At 40.9% G+C, this 23,683-nt stretch overlaps 2 protein-coding genes and 1 long non-coding RNA gene across 7 annotated transcripts in view; 2 read left to right on the plus strand and 1 right to left on the minus strand.

Annotated features, from left to right (window-relative positions):
- Positions 1-13,749, plus strand: part of CACHD1 (cache domain containing 1) — a 102,794-nt gene extending 89,045 nt beyond the window's left edge. For 2 of the 3 annotated variants that reach the window (XM_048062248.2, XM_048062249.2), the window contains 11 exons: positions 1,219-1,341; positions 3,355-3,454; positions 3,577-3,693; positions 4,933-5,093; positions 5,423-5,509; positions 5,717-5,833; positions 6,804-6,955; positions 7,183-7,344; positions 8,316-8,393; positions 9,317-9,418; positions 12,063-13,749. In XM_048062248.2, the coding sequence (XP_047918205.1) occupies positions 1,219-1,341; positions 3,355-3,454; positions 3,577-3,693; positions 4,933-5,093; positions 5,423-5,509; positions 5,717-5,833; positions 6,804-6,955; positions 7,183-7,344; positions 8,316-8,393; positions 9,317-9,418; positions 12,063-12,301 (1,438 nt within the window). In that variant the 3' untranslated portion in view covers positions 12,302-13,749. Of the gene's footprint in view, positions 1-1,218; positions 1,342-3,354; positions 3,455-3,576; positions 3,694-4,932; positions 5,094-5,422; positions 5,510-5,716; positions 5,834-6,803; positions 6,956-7,182; positions 7,345-8,285; positions 8,394-9,316; positions 9,419-12,062 lie in introns of those variants that run through there. The other variant, XM_048062250.2, reaches the window with a different exon arrangement.
- A 1,088-nt stretch (positions 13,750-14,837) lies between these two features.
- Positions 14,838-23,683, plus strand: part of RAVER2 (ribonucleoprotein, PTB binding 2) — a 48,665-nt gene continuing 39,819 nt past the window's right edge. Inside the window, exons 1-2 of one of the 2 annotated variants that reach the window (XM_067001272.1) lie at positions 14,838-14,875; positions 15,406-15,460. In XM_067001272.1, coding sequence (XP_066857373.1) covers positions 14,853-14,875; positions 15,406-15,460 — 78 coding nt within the window. In that variant the 5' untranslated portion in view covers positions 14,838-14,852. Of the gene's footprint in view, positions 14,876-15,349; positions 15,461-23,683 lie in introns of those variants that run through there. The other variant, XM_067001271.1, reaches the window with a different exon arrangement.
- On the minus strand, positions 15,352-23,416 carry LOC125182598 (uncharacterized). 2 transcript variants are annotated; one of them, XR_010833112.1, is made up of 5 exons: positions 23,301-23,416; positions 22,472-22,591; positions 21,516-22,385; positions 18,805-18,868; positions 15,352-15,454 (listed from the first exon to the last, which is right to left on the minus strand). It is a non-coding gene; the product is annotated as an uncharacterized lncRNA (long non-coding RNA). The 2 variants fall into 2 exon arrangements; XR_007162678.2 differs by having other exon boundaries at positions 15,352-15,485.

Raw genomic sequence — 23,683 nt, forward strand, 5'->3', positions numbered from 1 at the left:
AAATGCATCTCCTATGTCACCAGTGTAAGGCCTACGTATGTGCAAAATAGCACGCCCTGCCCTTTGCGGATGAGCTGATGGTTTACGTCCTTCAGGGAGGAGAGGTAACGTACTCTCGTCGTGCCAGCTCAATGAGAATGTGGCTGTTAGAAATGTGACGGGATTGCCTGGTCATTCAGTCCAGCCTCAGGCTACTATAGGCCGCTGCAAAATAGGCAGTTTACAAAAATAATTGTAATAAGTATTAGGTATTTTTCCTCTGTTATTGCATTAGAAGGGTTTTGTTCCAGGGCCTCGCTGCTCTGATGCCCAACTTCCCAGTGGGGATTTGCACCTTAATTAATGTGCATCCGGACATGTCTCCTGAGGGGAAGATGGGAACTTTCTGGGACAGAAAGTTATGGAAAAATAACAGCGTAATTGAAATATAACTTCTCTTTGGAGCTGTCAGCAGCCAGATGGTTTCAGCCAAACGTCAAGGCTGTGCTTCTTCCAGGAGAGCTCTTGCAATTACTGTACTGATGGTGGGGAAAGTTAAAAAGATAGGACTGAGCAAAAGTTGTACTTTTTTACCTTTGTAGAGCTGCAAGAAATATGCTTCTGTACATCAGCCTGAGACTGCCTTGTGGTCTTTCATTTATCAGTTGCCAAGGCAACTGTGTATATTCCTGGACTGAGGCACAGAAATAGGAACACAAGCACATTTTCAGTGTGGGCAAGATATTGCAATGCATAGCAGCTCTTGCTGCCTCTGCTTGTAAGCATCCACAGAGACTTCAGGTTCTGCACTTTTCCTGTGGTTTATTGTTGCCCTGCACCGGGGGAAAAATACGGGATCAGAACATTTGTTACGTTACGGGGATTGAAATGTCACTTGGCACTCAGTAGGCAAGTGGGAGACAATGTGAGGTTAATCACTGAATTACTCGTGTTGAATTCCCGCTAGTAGGGGTAGCTGGCCTGGTAATAGCATGCAGTTTCCCTACGTGAGGCATTTAACACAGTGCTCGTTAAACAGCGCCTGATAGAGGTGCTGGAGCTTCGCTCCTCTGCAGGCAGCTGGTGTACGGATGGATCTGAGCCGTGTACGGATGGATCTGAGCTGGTTGTTCACGTGCCAGGGAATCCAGTCCCCTGTTCAAGTAGGGAGCTGAGCAATTAAAATATTAATTAATACAACCGTTAAAGCCTTTTTGCTTTTTTCTCCTCGCTTCGCAGCGCGCAGATGTCTTCGGGACATTCAGTGGCTGTGATGGGCATTGACTTCACCCTGCGGTACTTCTACAAAGTTCTCATGGACCTGCTCCCCGTTTGTAACCAAGACGGAGGAAACAAAATAAGGTAAGCCTTTTCTTTCAGGTAACACCTGTCCTCAGAGATTTTTGGTTTTGTTTTTTTTTTTATTTGACCAGGTGACCCAGAGGTACCTTCCACCCTATTTTACTCTGGGATTCTGTTACCGTTGATACGCATTCCCTGATTCACACTAGAACCTTGTGCTGGTTCTCATACAGATTATGTGGACGTTTTATTGCTCAAGATCAAACTAAGATCATGAGCTAAGAAAACAGTCTGCAGTAGTACAAAAAAAGAAAGATAACTGATTTCCATTTGTTATATTTAGGCTTCACTGAAATCTTGGGGGGGGAGATCGATAGTTTTCATTAAATGAACACACTTCCTCCTTCTTCTGTTTGTTTTGATTTGGGTTTGTTCTAGATACCTCCCTTCTGGAACACTGACCAACCAAGTTCTTGTGAGCAGTGATTATTCATGTGTAATAATGATATATTAGCTCTAGTTATTTTAACTATGATTATTAAAATACACTTTCATTATATTTTTAAAAAATACCTAGCACAGCACTAGTTGTAAAAGGTCCAGTTGCGTCCGGAGTATCTAATGTTAGTTTGACCTACGTGTATCTAATTGTTCTTCCTCCCTTGGTTGTCTTTGAAGAATCACGGGGGAGGGAGGCTGTAGTTTGGATCTGGAGTAACTTGATAATGTAGTTTGGGCATTGTTGTTTTTTCTTTGTTTTTAAATCTTGAATTTGGGAAAGGAAGTGGTTTTCTGTCATCCTTCCAGTTATTTTCTGGTTTGGTTTGGATGTTTTTTGTATATCTTATTACGTTTAAAAAGCGTATCAGGATTTCTGGTTTGGCATTCAGGATTTTTTTTTGTTTTTTTTTTTCCCTCCAGTTTATTCTTTACTTCAGAAGTAAAGAAGTTCTATACTTTATTCTGTTCCTGTATTCCCTAAATCAGGATTTTCAAGCATTATCATTAAATGCTTTGTTAGACCATTCTAATGTAGAAGCTGGATCTAATGCTTACAGCCTTTGCATAAATGCTTGCAGGTATCAGGGGATATCAATTCTAACTATTTGGCAGGCATTTGTTTGTTTTTAAGTGTATCTCTACAAAGCTTTTCTCTGCAGTCATTCTGGGGTAGTCACGAGCCCGCTGGTTTTCCTGTTTCCTTTAACATCTTTTAGGAAAAAAATAGAAGACACCATCCACAACATGAATTTCTAACGCAAAACCCCAAAAGATTGAGGGAGTAAAGATAAATATATGAAAGAAAACCAAGAAAAAACTATGAGATGTTTTCGTGACTCCTTTGGGCAGTGTCGGGCAGCCGCGTTGCCCTCCTCCCGTCTCCCTCGTGCCGGCAGCGGCTCTGCGCAGCTCCCCGGCCTTCCCAGCTCCGTGTCTGTGGCTATGGAAACACGCAGCCCAGGGCTGCCGCGGGCAGGGCAGGCTCCAGCCTCGCAGCATGCTGCTGTCTGGCTGGGGGCACGGATGGGGCATCGCTTCTCTGAGACCACGCAGGAAACTAACAGGAATTGCTGCAAAGGGAGGGGAAAGGTTGGGGGGGCTGCGAGCGAAACAAGTCGTTTCTCTCTCTGTTAAGATTTAATTCTAAAGCAGGACGTCATTAAACGAGTGTGAAACCTCTGTTTAATCAGTAACATGGTAGATTAATGAACTCTTAAAGCTTTTCAAGTTCAGTGTGCTTCCTTTAGTTCAGGATCTTTCCAGATCAGACATGACCATGCACCGATCGGTTTCCCTTTTTGTTGCTAACCAGTTCAGTTTTCAAGTTCTCCATAGCCGAGGCTTGCAGCAGCAGTAACAGGCTTAAGAGCTTCAGGGAAATACTGATGCAGCCTTCAAAACTGTTTTCCAGTGAATTTGTTTAATGGCCCTGTTATTTTAATAAACGGAAGCCCTTAAAAGCTCTTCCTCCAGCTGTAAATTGAAGATCATGCTTTATTTCACCGTGTTCCTGTAATGCCCAAGGAAGCCTAACGGGTGGGGAGACTGACGGCTCTTGTTTGTCGCGGGCAGGTGCTTTATCATGGAGGACAGGGGGTACCTCGTGGCCCACCCAACCCTCATCGATCCCAAAGGACATGCGCCAGTAGAGCAACAGCATATTACGCACAAGGTCTGGCTCCTTTTTTCTTGATCTCTTCCTCCCTTTTTTAACTTCTGAAGTGATAAGGACTGTAGAGAAGTTGCTCTTTGTACCTAATTTAAAAGGCATAAAATACTGCGTTTCTCACTTAGGAGCCGTTGGTAGCGAATGACATTCTTAACCACCCAAACTTTGTGAAGAAAAACCTCTGCAACAGCTTCAGTGACAGAACAGTTCAGCGGTTTTATAAATTTAATACCAGCTTAGTGGTAAGTGTGTTGTTTGTTTTTATTTATTTATTTTGCTTTTGAATGCGCATTGGTTGGGTTGGGTTTCTTTTGGTGGAAACACAAAGCCTTGCCAGGATCAGCAGACATGAGTCTAAGCCAGCCTTCTGTGTGGATTGGCCTCTGTTCCCCCCCTCCAAACACGAAATCAGTGATCTGAACCGCACAAATAGTTCTCACATGAGAAGTCAGTTGACACACAAGGGATTATGGATGGTCGACTGTGGTTGCTGTCAGCAAAGTCTAGGCCAGCATCAGGAAAACGAGAGAGGTTTGCTAGGCAAGCAAACAAATGCATTTGGCGATGCAATGTGCGCGAGCATTTCCAGGTTATCACTTGTCAAACTGCAGTCTGGAGACCTGAATTCCTCTTGTGCTCAGCCGTGCTTCGAGGTCCAAGCCAGGGGCTGTCATCTCTCGCTGCGTGGTGAACGCCGACTGCAGTCTAACAGATCCACCCTTGCAAGATTACTGCAGAATTATTCAGAAGATGTTAAGCTCTGTGGGAGAAGTTGCTCTTCAAATAATACTTTTCAATTATTAATGAGAAGGTGGGAAATGAGTGTCAAAAATATTTGAAAGTTATGTCAGAATACATTGATTTGTGTCAGGTAGGCTTAAACATTTGCCCTGCATTTGAAATGCAAAGCAAAGAGCGTATTACTCTAAAGGAAATTGTATAGGACAGAGCAAAACCTTAAGATTGCGCTGTGCAAATCGGAATCAGAAATTAGCCTGCCTACCAAATAAATCGCAGCTGTACAGTGCTGTGGTGTATGGGTTCTTTATGTACGTGTGCCAGCAAGTTTTCAACAAGTCATGATGGTGTCTCCCCGTCGGAGCTGAGCCTCGTAGCGGAGGTCACGGAGAGCTGGCGCAGTGGGACGGGTGGGGAGAGCAATGCCACAGAGTGAAACGTAACCTGCTGTCAGCGGGATGTCAGGCTCAGCCCCGCCGCTGCATCTCATAATGTTTACAAGCTAAGCATCTTTTTTCTATCTTCATCAAAGTCTTTCCACCCAGTAGCAGCTTGGAAGATGTGCAAAACTCAACAGGTTGAAGAACAACTTCATAAGCCTCGTATTTGTAACAGCAGCTCTCCCATGCATTTTCGTTCCCTCGGCTTTGTGTGTTTCCCGGGAAGGGGGAAAATCTTCAGCTGCATAAAGAACAGGTTTCTTGGTATATCATTAACAGAGCTTTTTTTTCTTTTTTTCCTAGGGAGATCTGACAAACCTTGTCCATGGCAGTCACTGCTCCAAGTACAGGCTCACAAGGATACCGGGCACCAATGCCTTCGTGGGAATCGTCAACGAGACCTGCGACTCGCTTGCTTTCTGTGCCTGCAGCATGGTGGACAGGCTCTGTCTGAACTGCCACAGGTCAGCTGGAGATCCAGGCATTTTGTAAAGTTGATAAAAAGTTTTTTAAAACGTGTTTATTTTATAAGCTAAACAAAAATGTGCAGTGCAAAACTAAAGAGAAAACCAGTTAATTTACTCGTGCTGCTTGTAGGGGTCATGGTGGTTTAGCATTCCTTTAATCCATAGTGTCACTATATTAAGAGTAGTTTGTTCTTGCCATGGTCGTAAGAGGGGGTAAGAGAAGAAGGGATACTGGACAGACAGCTTTCTCAGTGGTGAGCAGCTGCACGGTGGGGTTAAAATTCGCGAGCCGCCTGATGCGTTGTTTTTGTTTTCTGCCTCTGAAGAATGGAGCAGAACGAATGCGAATGCCCGTGCGAGTGCCCTCTGGAGGTAAACGAGTGTACTGGCAACCTCACCAACGCCGAAAGCAGGTGAGGACGAATGTCCTGTCTCATGGGACAGAAGTTAACAAAAATGAGCGTTTGTTCATGCAACTAGCAGGTGGTACGGGAGAGAATATACAGTACTTTTTAGTATATTTAAACAAATGACAATGTAGTAGGTAAAATGATGTTTTTCATGGATTGTTACTTGACCGCTTCTTATGTTACAAGGCTTTACTTTTTGCCCCAATATAGGAATCCTAGTTGTGAAGTACATCAGGAGCCAATGACTTTCACAGCGATCGATCCAAGCCTCCAGGATGCTCTCCCGCAGTGCATTAACACTCAGTGCAATCAGAGGACAGAGAGCGGGTAAAGTGCAGTTCTCCCTTTCTGAAGATACATGGTGTTCTTGAAATAATTAATATTATTCCTTTAAGTGAAAATAGCTCCTCCTTACACGGTTTGAAGGAAGAAAAAAGAAAAAAGGGAAATATGATACCAGAATGAGATATTATAGCAAACACCAGTGATGACATTATGTTGTAGTGCAGGAACACAAGACCTCGCTATTTCTGTCTGAGTCACATAACACCATTAATAACAAACAAATGGCTTTCCAGTCACACTTCATGACTCTATGAAGAACCGAGGGTTGTGCAAGTACAACATTTGCTGTTGAAAGGACAAATTCTTCTTTTTAGTAAAACAGATAGTACTGCTATGTTTGTCTGCCTTCTGGAGGAATATGTGGACTGAAGTGTTCACAGAAAGGAGACAATACATTAACAGTGGTGACTTTGGAACATGCTAGCAATGTTAGCTGCCTGTCAGCTTCCTGTGTCTCTCTTCTACTCTTGGCGTTTTGTGGAGATGCTTGAGGGCTTATTTAGTTTTGGCCAGTTTTGAGTGGTCTCTAGGGAACTGAGATTGCTAGAACACATCATGCTCTGACCAGACTTTTCCAAATCCTTTCTTCTGTCTTCCAAAGGATTGCAGAAAAGGGGTGGAGCTGTAGTCAGACTTCACTATGCTGAGAAGTGTCTTATTGGAGGAGTTACAAATAGGAAGTTCTCCCTTTGCTCAATGCAAGGGAGGGAGAAAAAAAAACACAAATCAAACAGGCTTGGAAGCTCAAGATACAGCTCGCCTGTATGACTTACCTTGTTCTAACTGACCATTTTAGTGAGGAGTTTTTGTGGCCATATGTTACATAATGTGAGAGTTTACAGATGACTTTGGCCTCCCTTTGTCTCATCATTCTAAAATAGGCTGAGCTGTGTCAAATGAAAAGTTCTGGACTTGGCAGTAAATGTTGTTTTCTTTTGTTCCTGATTTTCAGGGATTGCTTTGGTGTCTTGGACTGTGAGTGGTGTATGGTAGACAGTGATGGGAAGACCCATCTGGATAAGTCCTATTGTGCCCCGCAGAAGGAATGCTTTGGTGGCATTGTGGGAGCCAAGAGCCCGTATGTGGATGACCTGGGCGCGATAGGTAACTGTCTTTCTGAACAGTCGCTACATTAACTCTTTTCATTCGATAGCATTAAGCTTTCAATGTCGGAGCATGCTTCAAATTAGTAGAATCATAGAACGGTTTGGGTTGGAAGGGACCTTAAAAATCACCCGATTCCATCTCTAGTCATTAGAGATGTTGATTTAAACCTTTCTGCAGAGCACTTATGGTTTTTTTCCCCCTATGTTTTGTACCTTTTGATTTAGGAGATGAGGTCATCACTCTGAACATGATAAAAAGTGCACCAGTCGGGCCAGTGGCTGGAGGCATTATGGGCTGCATTATGGTGCTTGTCCTAGCCGTATACGCCTATCGCCACCAGATACATCGGAGGAGTCACCAGCACATGTCACCTTTGGCTGCACAGGGTGAGCTGATAACTGTTGAGAGAAGTAGTAGTTATGGGAATTAAAAGCTGAAAACAACAACAACAACAAAAACACATGCAGAAAAAAAACTTATTTTTTTTTCTCCCCTCAGTGCTTCACACCATTTTATTTCTCTCTTGCCAGCCTCTGTAAAAGGTCACGTCCAGGGCGCTTGTGTATTGCTGCCCTCTTCTGGGTGTAGTCCAACCTGCTGCCTCCAGAGAAAAGTCTGCCCGAAAAACTCAAAAGCATTTCCTATCAGGAAGCTGAAGTTATGATTTTTCCAGAGCTAAAATGATAAGCCCAAGTTCACGGCTTTGGGGGCCTTGTCATAGCATGCTGGTCATCTATGTTTATTTCTGCACCGGAGTGATGATTTTGGGAGTATTACAGTTTTCACACCCCTTCTGCTTGGGCTGTCTGGGACATGTTTGTTGTTTTACTTGTATCCCTGCTTCTGTTCCACGTGATGTTCTTGATCACAGACATCAAAGAGGCAAAACAGAGCAAAATCCTTTCTACTGTGGCTGCCTGGGCAGGGCACGGAAGCTTTTCTGGAGTCACAGAGCCCTTATAAACTTGAGATGAGAGGATATTTTTGTGACAGAAGCACTGAAGTCTGAGAGACTAAACTGTATTTGGGAGAAAACGTTGTTGAGGAGTGATGGTGGTTAGAAGGTTACAGAGGGGAAAGTGTGATTGGTGCTAGTCACCTGTATGTTTGATCACCCTGTCTGCATTTTGAATCAGTTCTCTTTCTATAAAGCCTGTTCCGTTCAGGGATGTGGCGTGTATCATTTTCGTGGTATCCCTATGCCCCATCCATCTTGGAAACAGAGCACACCAAGCTGCATCTCTTCAAGCAGTAATACAAAGTGATTCCACTATAATACCAGGGTAACAGCCATTAGTAAGTTGATCCAAAATTTTTCTCTTAACAGTTGCATTTTTCTGTTTGTAATGGTGTGTAGAAATGTCAGTGCGTATGTCGAACCTGGAAAATGATAGGGACGAGAGAGACGATGACAGCCATGAAGACAGAGGAATCAGTAAGTACTAAATCAATTCTCTGTCAAAAATATTAAAGTAAATGAACTATTTGTTTTCTTAATAAGCTAGATTTTTTTAAAAAGGAAACTCCATGCTGATTAGCCGTACAAAATGACTGGACAGTGTTTTAACTTCAGTTGTAACTTCCAGAGTACTTACAGTCTCATGCTGAAAAATTGCATTTTTTATTTTTAAAAGATTATAATCTCAACTGTGTGGAGGAAGTTTTTCTCTTTTGCCCCCCCCCCCCCCCCCATCATGACCATTTCCAACAGCAGCTGAGCTGCAGTTTAGAAATTACAATTGTGACAATATGCAAAAGGTATGCAAAGCTGCTACCTTTGTTCAGCCTTGGCAAGGAGAGGCCAAGTCTGGCATGTACCTTCAACAAATGTGTCAGTAAATCTGACTTGCATTGAATTTGGGGTGCTCGTTCTTCTTTGTCAGTAAAAGTGGCACTTTGAATGTAATGCTGCTGTATTGTAAAATGTCACAGGTGTACCTGAATTTTGGGAGAGCTCCAGATTCAGACCAGATCCCTGCCTCTGATCCCACACCAAAACAGTACCTAAGATTTGAAACTCTGTCAACGCTTACAGATTGGAAAAAGAAGCATACCTGAGCTTCATGGCTTGCATCTACTGTTTTTCCAAGTCCTTCCTTTAGCGTGGATAAGTTAATACTGTTAATTCTTTCAAGTTGATGAGGTGGATCAATTTGGATCTTGACCTATCCCACATTTAGATACCATCTCTTTACTTCAGTCCTCTGTCACTTGACAGTCTTAATTTAGTCTTAATAGTAGTATTTGGGTAGAATTAGTTTGCAGAAAGCCTGTTTCACTGTGCCTGATTTGTCCCACTGATAAAATTCAGTAAAAGCACTCTCATAAAAGTCAGTTCCGTTTCTTTTTCTCCCCCAGTCAGTAACACTCGGTTCATCGCAGCGGTAATAGAGCGGCACGCCCACAGCCCGGAACGCAGACGCCGATACTGGGGTCGATCGGGAACAGAGAGTGACCACGGTAATACCTTAAAATCACCATCCTAATTACAGGTTAATGATTGTGGTTATTCAGATGTCTAGCATGTTGCAGATAAGGATGCCAAAAAAAAAAAAAAAAAAAAAAACCCTTGCACGTTATTGCTTCACAGTTAAACAGTTTTGACACCCTTCATCAAATGACACTGTCCAGCGAAGGAGCTGTTTTTGTCAGAGCAGTCGTGTAAGAGCACCTAAATGCTGTGCTCTCCCTGTCTGATCCTTGGGTTCTGCTAGCTTCACTGGGTGACCAGAATTCAGACTAACAGAAATGTTGCTACATTTACCACACTGGTTTTCCACTGCCAACTCTAACAATCTAGATGTTCAGTAGAGATAATAAACCTCTCCTACTCAGTGAGAGAAACAAATCCCTTGCAATCAAGTCAGCATCTCTGCTGCTTTTTGTCTTTGATGGGACATGCATGTCTTTCATAAAATTCCAGCAACGTGCTGGATGCCTGCATTTGTTAGGGTAAAAAAAAGCATGGATTAGAGGTCAGTGACTCTCGTGCCTCCTTAGCCTTTCTGTTGCCATTCAGTCAATATCATCACCATTGATCATCACCTTATGTCACTGTTAGGCAAATATCAATATTAACTGTGTACATGGGTAGCAGTTAGAAGGGTGTTCAGCCTTGTGTGGTTGTTCCACACACAGGCCCATACGTACTGTTTAGGTTCAGAGAATTTTAATACATCTCTCATGTCCTGAGGCTACTTAAGTCTTAAAAGCAGTTAGAAGGTGTTGTGCTGTTGACTCATGAGGAGAGCTTAACAGAATTTAAGAGAAGGGCAGTTAGGGCAGTCTGCTACAGACAACAGCCTGCCATAGTGGGTGTCAATTGTCTGGAAGACCTGTTCAATTTTAAGACGGTGGTTGCACTAATGGAATTACTGATGGACAGGAAATCTCAGTGCCAAAACCGTGCAGTGTGAATGAACAGATGTCTGAGAGACAGTCTTGCTCTAGGAGGCATTATCCGGGATTTGGGGTCTGATTACCTGCGCTGAGACAGATTTGCTAGACTAATGCTCCTTTTGCTCCATTTCTTGTAGTCCAGCAGATCCTTGCCATCTTCCCTTGTTAACATGTGAGGGTTAGCAGGGTTACTGTCTACCTGTCTCTGGAATGTGCACTTCTGTTTTCAGTCTCTGTAATCTGCAGAGGCTGAAATCTTCTGCCCAGTCTTCTCCCCCAGTTCTTCTCTGCCAACTAGAAGCCATGACTCAGACCATGGAATCATAGAATTGTTCAGGTTGGAAAAGACCTCTAAGATCATCCAACCTTTAACCTAGTGCTAAAGTCTACCACCAAACCATGCTACTAAGTTCTAAATCTACATGTCTCTTGAAGACCACCTCCAGGGATGGTGACTCATTGAAGTGAGAACCAACTTTGGCTACTTAGCCTGATATTTCTTAACACGCTGCTTCTAGGTGTCTCAAGCTGAAAACTTGACATGCTCAGAAGCACTAGGAGTTGTTCAGCTCTTAGCCAAAGTTTTCTCAGAAGGATTATTGTTCTAATTAAAGCAAGATCTTCAAAGAAGAAAACTTCTGTTTGCGTTTCTGCATTTAGAAATACTGAGGTGTTTTTGTTGGGAACACTGCAAACTGGTTTTGAGTGGTAACAGCTGGTTTTAGTGGTAAGTCCAAACCTCATAGCAACTAGCACCTGCTTCAAAAGAAAGGGGCAGGTCCAAGGGACCTGTTACAAGATGGCTTTCTCACTGAGGAAGCACAATCTCGTCTTGCAACAGCTAGCATTTAGCTAACTCTCTAGCGACGTAATTTCCCTAGGATAACCCTGTGAATGCACTGCCTCGTTACTCACAAACATGATCTGGCTGGTCTGGTTTGTTTTTGTTTTAACTTCTCAGACTTTGGTAGCAGGTTATTTTAGCCAAGGAAGAGCCTCAAGTCAATTATGCTGTGTGTGCATGCTTATCTGGAAGAGTCAGAACTATTTGGCTTAATGGGACTGTGTGAAACACTTCCATGTGGATTCAGTAGATTTCTTCAACTGTGTGGAAAGATCACCAGCATTGAAAACATATGTTTGGTGTTTGCAAATAGACCACTAATAGGTGACAAGTGTTCTTTCACTTTTAAAAATACAATGTTGTGATTAAATGTAATATGATGAGATGATCTGAGTAAGTTTTGCTACTTTCAGTGCTTTTCCTTACTAGGAAAGTTGCAGTTTGATAGTAACAGAGGTAGTGGTAGTAGAGTCCACTTACTTCTTTTCACTTTGTAAAATCCAAGTAATATCTTAGAAGATACCATCCCCACCCCACACCCAAAAAATCCTTCTACTATGTTTTGGTTTTAAATTCAGTGCTAGCAATTCTACCATAACAAACTGTTGAATGCACAAGTGGTCTTGCTGCTAGGTGTTGTACAGGCGCTAGGTTCCAAACGTGACAGGAAAAGGGATGCATTTTGTAATTACAGGAGAAGGTGGGTTTTTGCGTTGTTTTCTTTTAATTGAGGCAGCTACTTTTTTATTCTCTATAAAGCACCAGCTGTGCCTGATTCCATGCAGGACGTGGCAGTCAGCACTGTGGATGTTGACCTTTTAGTCTGCTTTTAATTCTCATCCCTGCTGTTTTATGTTCCAGGCTACAGCACTATGAGTCCTCAGGAAGACAGTGAAAATCCTCCATGCAACAACGATCCGTTGTCAGCTGGTGTTGATGTTGGAAACCATGATGAAGACTTAGACCTGGATACCCCACCTCAAACAGCTGCCCTGTTGAGTCACAAGTTTCACCACTACCGGCTGCACCACCCAACTCTTCACCACAGCCACCATTTACAGGCCGCAGTCACGGTACACACTGTGGATGCAGAATGCTAATGAACAACAAAAGAAAGAAAACTTGTGAACAACGATCCATGCAGCACTGGGCAGCTTCGTTCTGTGCTTTTTACCAGGAACAATTTAGCTAACTTCCTGAGTAAATTGTTAGGCATAAAGCTTTACATTTTTATAAATGTAAGGTTGGCTCAGAACTGGAAGGGAAATGTGCTTGATGAATGGACCTGCCATAACATTTAATAAAATGGAGCAGGAGGCACATTAGACCTCCAAAAACAGGGATGCAAGTTTATACAGCAGCTGAAGCTTTGGAAGCCCTGTTATGCTGAGCCAAGAGAAGAGAGAGCTTAAAAGAGCCAGAGATGATTTGGTTTCCTTAACTGGAAGAGCAGAAAACTCTGCAGCTGAAGACTAAAAAGGTGCCAGACAGAGAGGGCGGGGGAAAAGCCTGTCGGGTTCTCTGCAGTTTTTTCGCTTGTCGAAAGTTTGTTGCTCAGACAATTGCTGTATGGAACCTGGGACAATGCATCTCAAGATTTTTAAGTAAAGGATTATTTTTCTACTATTTATTGAACTTGAAACTTTGGGGGGAGGGAGAGGAGAAAACATGTTAGCAATTTTCAACAACTACCACATATATTCTCTGATGGTGAAGTGGTTCTTCTGAGGAAGACGTCTGTTTCTTATTAGCTGATATTCATCCACTGCCCCACTCTGCAAAAGAGAAAATGAAGAAGTAGTCTCTGACGTGTTTACATTATGAATGCTTTCTTCTCCACAATTGTTTTCTGTTAATTTTACAACCGGATTTACATTACAGTATTTTCTTCCTATTTGCAGAGGAGAAATCCTGTACTTCGTTACTAAAATTCTGAGAATTCTGCCCATAAATCTCTCCATCTTAACCTCTTTGGTCATCCTTAAAGGTTTCCTTTTTGGAAGTAATAAAGGGTTTATTTAGCATTGGTTACTGGAGAATTCCAAATGAAATCTGTGCCATTTTTGTGTTTCTTTAGGAAACTGTCAGGATCAGAAGTAGGGATAAACCAGTGTTTTGTACAACTTGGGTTACTGTGGAAGGTATCTTTTTGAAATCATAATTATAAGCTGCTGCTGTTTGTCTGGAATTTAACATTGCTTGGTAATTCAAACAAAGATTAATCAATCTGTCTACAACACAGGGCATCATAATTATAAATTAGTTTTAAATCACAGTGTTGTACTTTAGATTCACATTTTGTGATTACAGTGATATAAAAACATTCTTGCACTGTGCATATGATAAACATCCATTTATATGTAGTTTTTTTAAATCACTTGTTTTAATTAATATGGTACTTAATACTGTATTATGTAAAAAAAAAATGGTTCTTAAACATTACGGTAAAATAACTATATGTGTGATATCAGGATACCCCTTTATACTATGTATAAATTTAAAATCTCTAGTGAAATAAACTGTATATAACGTATAGTTCTGTGGATAACTGGCTAGATTGAAATTATTCGGTCTCAATTTTCTTGCTGAATGGGTGCTGTAGCAGGAATGAAGCATTTGATCAGGTTCCTCTTGGTTTTATCAGCTATCTTGAAAGATCTACGCTTTACATATAAATGACTGTACTGATGTGTGATTTAAAGTTTTTTTTCTTTTTGTAGCCTGTTGGTTATTGTTTGGGAAGTGAACAATTTTGAAGTGGTCAGTGACTCTGTAGGCTCACCGAAGCTAAATGTTTATTTTTTCATGTGCGTTACTGAAAAGTCAGTTGCATTGGATTTGTCATTCTGTTGTGTTTTGTGTAAGAGGGGGTTGCGTGTTTTTTTTTGTTTCATTTGGTTGGGTTTTTTTGCTGATGAGACAGCTGTACAAATCTATTAAGCACCGTTTTATGTTTTCGAAGGGCTGAATCTGATGTCCTGTAACAGTTTATAGTTCAATCTGTAGACCCAACTTGCTAGAATCTCTAATTTTGAATCCAAAATGACACTGGCTGTTGGGCACTGCACAAACTGGTTGTTTTTTCAGGTTTGACTTTAAAAGAAAATGAATTATCTTAATGTCACTGCTTGACCAAACAAAAACATGCACAGCCAAGAGGCAAAATTTGTAAGCATGACGGGAAAATAGCTTTCAGTGTGGAAACTGTTGAACTATATGTAAGTTTAATAGGAGTTTGTGTAAAACACCAAGCAAGATGCTTTGTTGATGTGTCCTAGTCCTGCAGCACTCATGAAGGTGATTGCATTAAAGTTTCAGAGGTAGATGAAATTTGAAGTTCTAGCCAGGACTTTATTTGCTTGAATCTGTGAATGTAACAGAAGAGGGCTTTCAGCCAAAAGTTGTTGCTACGTGACAGTGTCCCTGGAAGTTACCGACTTGTAAAACATAATTTAAATTTTATCTTGTCCATCTACATGCAAAGGAATCTCACTGTGCTGCTCAAGTTCTTGAAATTAAGTATTTGCTCCCCAGTCATAGTTTTTTTAGGGCAAGCAACATTAAAATTGTGCCCTTGCATGTAATACAATATTAACAAAAAATAAAGAAAAGTGCACCTCTGGCTAGATCTGCACTTGTCTGCCTGCTCTGATGCCAGTCTTAATTTATACCAGGTAAGTTATGGAGCATGTTTGTAGTGCAAAACAAATCATTGAGTCCCTCTCTAATTAAACAAGAGTGTTCTCCAGATTGTATTGAATGCATTATTAACCTTGCAATGTCCATACCCAGCCACACGGGCATATTCTGTACTTTTTTTTTTTTTTAAGTGTGAGAAATCACAGTAGTTCAAAATGTTAGAAAGTAATATGAAAATAAGTACATAAAGCGTAGAAGACAATAGGTCAAAATGCCTTTCTTAAAATACAAGCAAACCCAAATTAATTACTTCCTTGACTAAAATACTGTTTCAGTGGAGAGATTTTGGTGGTGGTGTTAGAATTATGTGCTGGGTATAAAAGTGTGTGCAGTGCTCTCTGCAGCCCTGCCAGAAATATATCTAAGTGTTATGTAACGTTGCTCTTTGAACAGCTATCAAAAAGTCCAAGCCATCAAAAGCCCTTTGCCTTTATCTTGCTTTTTATTTTACCTTTATTTTTTTTATGAGCCACATCTCATCGTTGTTTCATCGCTTTTGTTCTAGGACATACAAACTGTTCCTGATTCATGGGGTCTGGACAGCATTGCTTACGCTTGAGGTAATGAGAAGAGATGAAGCTGTTGCTATTGAGGAATAATTAAGGAAAAAATACACATCTAGAGGTGTGTCAGATCACAAATTCAAATGCTGACAGCTAACCTTGTTACGGCAGGAATACATTTAATGTTGATAAAGACGCTGCTGTTCGTTGACGTAGTCAAGGTTTCTAAGAAGCTGCATGATAGCACTACCAGTTTTATTGCAGGCGTTGCTGCCACGGCCTTCCTTCCCCATAATTATTTTATTGTGTTGACTGAGGAACAAAATGAGCAGTTATTTGCCTGACATGGATTTGTATCCTGTATCTTCCTTACCTATAACTGGTAGATATCATGACCATCAGTTTGTTACTTGTTTCATTTCTGAAACTTAATTGCCTTATTTTCCTGTATGTTTTCTTTCATTCTTCCAGGAAGTTATTTTGAATGTTTTTTTTTCCGAGATTACAATGAGTTTTGCCTTTGGTTTGCATTCAGTAGAGATAAATAGACTTAATGCTTTCAGTCTGGGAGCACTGAAGTGTATTGACTTTTCCTATACGTAACTAGCAGGTCATCCATCCACAAAACCAGCTAGCCTGCATAGAGATGGAAGCTGTTCACGTGTTCAGAATACGCTGCTTCTAAATGAATTGAGACTTTTTTTAATTTGTTTACATTATTGCCTTGATAAAAATGTGATTTGGAAAGAAGAGTATGTTACATTTGGCTCATGAACACTTTATAAGGCCACTTACACCATGAAGTATTATCTTTACCCTTGCCCTTTGCAATGAGAGAGGACAGGCAAGAATTCATCAGATGTTCACATGGGCAGCAGTTATGACTATAACTGGTCAAAATGAGATCTCTAGCTTTCGAAGACTTTATTCTGTAAAGTAACCCAGAAATGGTGATGAGGAGGGAAAGTATATTTGTCAGAGTAGAAATTTATTGCACAGCTGGCACCAAATAGGGAGGAGAGGAGAAAATAGGGTGCGAAAGTCCTGGGTCAAGTTAAGAGAGTGCAGGTAATCCAAAAGGCTGTGTGCAAGTATAAAGATTAGTTTGCAGCATTTGGAGCTCTTACATACCAATTTCATTTGTTTTCCAAAAAAAGAATCCCAGCTATGGCTGGGATTTTCAAAGGAGCCTGCACTGAGCTTTCAACTCTTTTGTCATTCAGTGATGTTTGGAATATTAATCCCTACAGCAGTTAATTCAGTAACTGTTGGGTTGTTTTTCTGTACAATGTCCCCTTTGCCATTGATCCTAACTATGAAAAAATAATAGAAACGTCAGAGTACTTCATACTACTTATTTGCAGAGTGTCTCTGTGATGGGACGTAATGATTTTGTTTCCTTGATGTGCTCTGAACTGAGTCACGGAAGGACCTTGGCCCAGAAGGGTTTGTGTTCCTGAAGCCAAGGCTACAGTGGAATTCAGACACTTAAGTCCAAGAGTGAAGTCCTCCAAACCCTGCCTCGTTAGCAAAGTGCCAAACATAACTGGTATGTTGGCCAGTGCTTGCGCAGAATTGCTGCCAGTAGAAGAGCCTGATGCTTCCCTGCCCCTGCACGATTTACACTGCCTGCTTCGGATGGTGCTTTTTGAGGCTGGGGTACACAAAACCTCTGCCTGGGAACTCAAAGGAGCCTGAATTAGCAGGAATTTAGAGCATATCCAGCACGATGTGAACAGCAGTTTCCCAAAGTGACTTACTGACTTTGCATAGCAGGCCTGCACCAGGCACAGGGTAAACCTCTTCTACCTCTTCTGCAAACTTCAACTGAGATTTTTCAGTGACTAGTTGATCCAGTAGTATATTCAGGGGGAAAAAAGCATCCCAAGTACAAAAGGAAGAGTTTCCTTCAAATGATAAGATCTACTCTGTTTTAACCAAGGCAATTTTATGCCCATCAGAAAGTGACAGTTGATAGCAGTTAGCAATACTGACAGCCTGAGCGGACAAGTACAAATTTGGTGTCAGGCTGAATATTCATAAGGTCTGGAACTTTTACCTTCAGCTCAAAGACAAATTGTAATGGCCTCATCTAAGTTCTGTGGAAAAAAATTAACTTTTTATTCCTGGGCTGGCTTCATCAGTGGTAGCAGTAAATGGCGCTGCTCTCAGAAGTTGGGAGCCGGCAGTTACCATTATGTTTTGTTTTGTTTTTATTTTATGTTTTTATAGTTGACACTGGCAAAACCACCAGCTTCTTGGAGCACTGCCTGAAGAACTGCTCTCCACTGTTATTACCACTAATGGAACAAAAATAATGATAGCGAGGAAGGGAAACTGTTGGCCAAAAAGCATAGTCCAGGAGCCTTTCTACCGCACCCTGCACCTGGCAGCAAAGTGTGAGGGCATGAGTACAACAGCTGCTCCGCCACTAAAGTGAGTAACCTCAGTCTCCAAGACCATCAAGCCAGCTCTTTTTACAAGCGGTATGTCTGCATGAAAAAATGTGAAGAAAGAGGTATCGCCGTGCCATACAAAAGCTCTTATAAAACTGGCAGGCTCTGCTCTTTAAGTGCAGGCAGCATCACACCCGTTGAACAATGGGCTGGCCTTAGATTAGACTGCTAAATATTTCCAGTTTGGTCAACATCGGTGGTTTTACTAATTTTAAAACTCTTCTGCCACACCTAGAGGTAATAAAAAATCAGGCACTGAGATAGGTTGGCACTGAGAACAGCAGGAAACCGGGACCTTGGTCAGATAGTTTTAGTATACTTATTTTCAGTTTTCCAACTTTCTGACAGTTTTCAACATTTAATTTGCTTCAGATATCAGTTCTCTTGGTATACTGTATGTAAATCACACGCAACTGGGAGAGATTAAATGCTGAGTAATTAAACTAGATAATCCCTGCAAAATAATATTAACCTCTCTGAGTGTGTTTATTTCATTTGCAGCTTAACTGAGGAAATCTCTCTAAGCAAGCCAAAACATGTTACTGTTCCAACCCCTGCCAGGGAAGCTAGATAACAGGAAGCGGATGGGTTTTTTTTGCTCCCCATGAAAGCAGAATAAACGTGTAGAAGTTAGTTTGACACTTCGGTGTGTTTATAGCAAAAAGTCATGCTGCATGACAGTTTCTATGGAAACCTTTTTATAACTGAATGGCAGAACACTTTAAACTCTCTTAAATTTTTTAAGAACACGTTAGGAAAAGTGTAGCTTGCGTTATGTCCCCCATGCCAGTTTTCCGTATTGAACAAGTTGCAGCATTTTTCAGGACAAAATATTGCGGTGGTGTTTCAAGTCTCCAACCTCTACTAGCAGGGATAAATCGCTGGCTGCTTTACCACATCCAAACAAATGGCTCATATGATGCCCGTTTCACTCTCAATACATACCAGCGATTCAGTCATTCATCTCGAAGATTTTCTTCAAGTTTATAATTAGCCAGGTCTGTAGGGGCTGTAAAAGAGACAGTATGGAGATGAAGTGATTTACACTAGTGAATGCTTTAATTCGGTATTAGGATTGCACTATTTTTTAATGTGAAATGGTTTCATGTTTTCCTGTGAATTATCAGCATTTGTTTCTGGTTCCTAGAAAACAGGCGCTTACGGAGAAGCTGAAGCAGAATGATTCCAAACTACGACTTGTAGCATATCAACAGGTCAGCCCATAAAAACACTCCAGGAATGAATGCTGGGTGGGTTGTACCTGCTTTTACTAGAAACCCAAGGAACATCACCTATTTTTTTATACTAAAATTGCCAAAATATACTTTCTGTCAATGAGTTAAATTTGAAATTGAGTCTGAATGAGGAAAAATAAAGCCTGTGAAGGCGAGAGTGGTGATTTAAAGCAGGAGGAGAGTTGTTTTAGGAGGAGGTATTGCAGAGGTTCCAGCCTTCAGGGCCATTTATGGAAGAGGACTGGACTAACAGTTGCTTGATCTTACTGTCTTTCATTCTCAGTTATTATACAACAAGCTGGGTTTGTTTTGTGGCTTATTTTGAGTTTTACTATGCTTTTACTATCTTTAAATATAACCTTCACGGTGATTTGCTAATGATACGCATGAAGCAACAAAGGTTATAAATTCTACTGCAAAGACCATGATTCCGAAAATAGCCCATTACACTCCCCTTCAGTGTAATGGTTTCCTCGGAACAGTTACTCGCTTTATAAGTTATAGTTCGTACTTCTTTTATCTTTACTGTTTATTTGCAGACCACTGTTACAGAATGGAAACTGAGATGTTGCTAACCAGTTCTGTTACTGACTTAATCCATCATTCCTAACGCGCTTAGGAGCAGTGTTATTACCAAGTTTAATAGCTATCAAGTCCCACTTAAAAAGAAAATGTTCAGCTGCAGGCAAAGTTACTCGGCGTGTTTTTGTGTCTGTGTGGAAGAATGTTTCAGGAGTTCAGAAACATCCCATTTTTGGTCATACACTGCAGTACCTGACAAATTCCTCTGAACGTGTGAGCTCCATGTGGTACAGACAAGGCACCCCGAGAGGAGTGCGAGCAAACTGAAAATACTTGTTTGTTGTCTGCATCTCTGAATGAAGCATGTGGCTGCTGTGATCTCTGAGGCAATCTGTTGCCCATCTGGCTTCTCTTAGACAAGGGATTGTCACAGCTGGTGAGTTGTGATTTGATGGACCTGAAGTCTGATCCTGTATTACTGCAATTCCTAAGTGCTCGGAGAACTAAACTGTATTCGAAATACCTCTGGTATTAAAATGAGCTTAGCAGCTAATTGGGAAGACTGACCGTGTCATAATACTTGTTCCAACAAAACTGCAGTCTAGACATGCTGAGTTACTCTAATGGTTAACTGGTGAATTAATTGTACAGACGATACAAGCAAAGCACAAAATGATGCTGCAGCTGCAGAGGGGTGTGGTGAAGTTTTTGCTCCATCACAATACCGACGGTATCGGTTGCGTGCTGTGCTGTGCTAGGTTGGTAATTTGATAAGAAATTTCATTTGTTGCTTAATGAACCACACAGTTACTGTGTGACAATGATACACTGAGAACGCTGAATGTATTCAAATTTGTTAGTAAAAGGGTGAAAGGAACTCCTTGTGGCACCTCTGGTATGCGTTGGAGGTAACTCAGATGTAAGATGAACATGTTGATTGAGTGCCTGTGTGATCATGGCTGAACGAATTGTTGTTAATAATATTGTTGACTAATATTGTTGACACTCAAATCTACATCTTTGGGTTTCAAAATTGTAGTTTCCTGATGAAACAAAAGGACTATCTAGAGATTGAAACAGTGGGGGTAATACGGACTAGAGAGAACAGCATTGTTTACACTTTGCTCACATGAAGTGGTGCTAGCAATCGTGGATTTTAATGGACGCTGGAATTTGCAGCAACTGATGGATTCCAGACCCTTGTTGCAGGAAAATGATTCAAATTGTTTCAGGTTTTAGAAGACTGTTTGTATTTCTCTTTCATATAACCAAGAAACCAACTTTGTAAAGAGCTTACAGATACATTCCCAGTATACCCCATACTTGAGAACCTAGCAGAGGCTAAAACTTTGGCTTTTATTTTATCTGCAGAGATCTGAACCTGTTTGTACATTTGAACATGGACGCTTACATCTGAATACATCCGTAATTCAGAAAGGACGTTTGTGCCACAATTCTCTTTTAATGCTCTCGTCCCTTAAATAAATAAATAAAAGGTTTGTATTTCTTAAAAGCTGTAAAAGCATGCGTAAGTTAATTTTCAGCTTAGAAGAGCTACAAAAGCAACTCCTGTGGAAAGGTACACTATTCTTAATTAACAAGGAATTTAGTGAGCTACAAATAAATTACTGCAAAGTGGTTTATCTCTAATAGCATCAAGCTAGCAACCAATGTTACAGTTGCAGATCACTCTACTTTTCCAGTATGTTTTTTGCTTATGCCACAAATTTGAAACCAAATGGAAGTTCATTAGCAAACTGAAGAGTTTGAGTGCAAAACAACATGTAGGGTATTGTTTTGAAAGCAACATAAAGTAACTATACTCATACAAACATTTGCATACATATAGATGGATGATCTGTAATCAACAGCAGGAAATTCTTTAAGGAAAATAAGTACATGCATCCTCCGCTGAGTACAGCTGTATTGGTGGAGACTGTTACCGCTTGCATTTCATCATGGGTTGCTCAGCACCACCCTCCTGAAGAGGTTTCTCGGTCCTGTGGATGCAGCAATGCAGAGGCTCATGAGAGGGTTCCCTAAACTGTGTCAGTTCTCATGGCAATGGTTGGCAAGGACTGGTAAAGCTTGCAGTTTTTCTCTGCTGGCAGTTACAAGGAACAAAGCTGAGAGCCACAATGGCTGATCTGAAGAGGTAGTGGCCAAAATCCGCTCAGGGGACAGAAACCTGTGACACCCGCCTGGTCTTTTGGAACTTCTGGCAGAAACTATATGGTGAAATGGGAGGATTCCCGAGGGCAGAAGATTAACTTGTGAAATAAGATCATTGCATATCTAATGCATTGATATTTCTGTGGAGATTCAACAGAGGCTGAGCTGTTGGTTTGCGCCATCTCTATTGTGTTAACGTACCCACAGGTGCTCTGTCAGGGCACCAAAGGATTTGGGTGTTTTACTTAACTTGGATTGTTGTTTTATATCAAATAACATTTTAATTCTCCAGGTACCTGTTGGATGGTGTATTGTAGTTCAAAACAGGCATGACATTTGGGTTCAAAAAGGAATATTTTCTTGGGTCAAACTGGTTGTTGCTGCTGATGCACGTTTAGCTGATTTCAGTTGTCACACAAGGTGCTGCACGGCCTCCTTTCCTGTCCCTTCTCATGGACCATCCCCATGGACAACGGCAACGTCTTCAAACTTTTCTGCTCTCGTCCTGCAGCACTTTGTAGCTGCCTTGTAGTGCAGGCAGTTCCGTAGCCTACCTGTGCAACGCGAACTGCCTGCATACAGAATGAAATGTGAGCACTGCAAGGAAAAGAAAAAAGGTGAATATTTTTAGCTGTAAAATACAGTCTTTTAAATAAGTATCTCTAAGCAAGAAAAATGCTTACTTTTCTCTGGAGCTATTTAGAACTAATAGTGCAGTAGGTTTATTTTTGCTGTTAGAACTATTAACTTCTGAAATACTTTTAGCAATGCACTTCTGACTTGCATTCAGGTACACCTGCAGCCTATCAAAAAAAAAAAAGACGACTTTTGAGAAGGTAATCACTATAGGTAGGATTAATTATCAGTAAAGCACAGGTGATTCAGTGTGCCCACATTCAAAAATTAATGCGATAATTAATTACTCTATTTAGCTTCACTAAGCTGTATAATGTTTGAGCAGAACCATAATTTATACTCTGGTTGCTTAATCTGGCAGGTATTTCTGAGGAGGTAGTTACGTGTTGCAGTATTCTTAGCAAAGTGATTCGACAATTTATATCACATAATTTACGATACGACTTGGAAATGTTTCGAGAAGACAGTATCACTTCTTGAATTTCAGAGCTTGACCTGAAAATCAATTTGTAAATACTTACTAGCAGTCTTTTCAGTCATTACTTTCTCTTTTTTGATCTTTTGCAAGGGTAATTTTATAGTGGTATTAATAATTAATACATCCATAGGCATAAGAAACCTATACTTCAGCTTATACTCATCAGCCTTACCTGATTCTCTAGATCAGCTCTCACTAATAATGTGTTAAAATATTTTTTCCTGGTTTGTGGTTTAAGTATGAAGACTAAGCTAATGTTGTTCAGACAGGCTGAACCTGGCAGCTCTAAAACGCTTCCATGATAAATACATGAACTGTTTATAACTGTCCTTCATACTTTGGATTTCCAACAATTGGTTAAACATAATGCAGATATGTGGAAGGAAAAGGAACACTACCTGTTTAAAGAAATCAGGGAAAAGGAAACTTGACAGAAGCTTGTTAGCTCTGACCATTTCTTTTGTCAGCAACAACACCAAAAGAAAAAAAAAAGTACCTTGGGTGTTGATTGCTCAGTATTTTGAGAATTATTTTTTAAAAGTAATGAAGGTCCTATACGCTTTGTAGTCTTAACTTGCAAGCTTTGGTTTGGACCAAAGCAAATTTCTAAAATCACTATTGGTATTTGCCAAGTTTTTGTTTCCTGTAGCTAGTAATCCAGTCTGTAAAATGGCACTTCAAACTTAGGAAAATCTAATTCTGGATGAAATTATTCTCTGATAAGGATGTGTTCACGTATACCCATTTTAACTCAAAGCGTGTTTCCAATTTCCTTTTTAAG

Source organism: Anser cygnoides, chromosome 8 (genome assembly GCF_040182565.1).
Source record: "Anser cygnoides isolate HZ-2024a breed goose chromosome 8, Taihu_goose_T2T_genome, whole genome shotgun sequence".
In the NCBI taxonomy this organism is placed as follows: domain Eukaryota; kingdom Metazoa; phylum Chordata; class Aves; order Anseriformes; family Anatidae; genus Anser; species Anser cygnoides.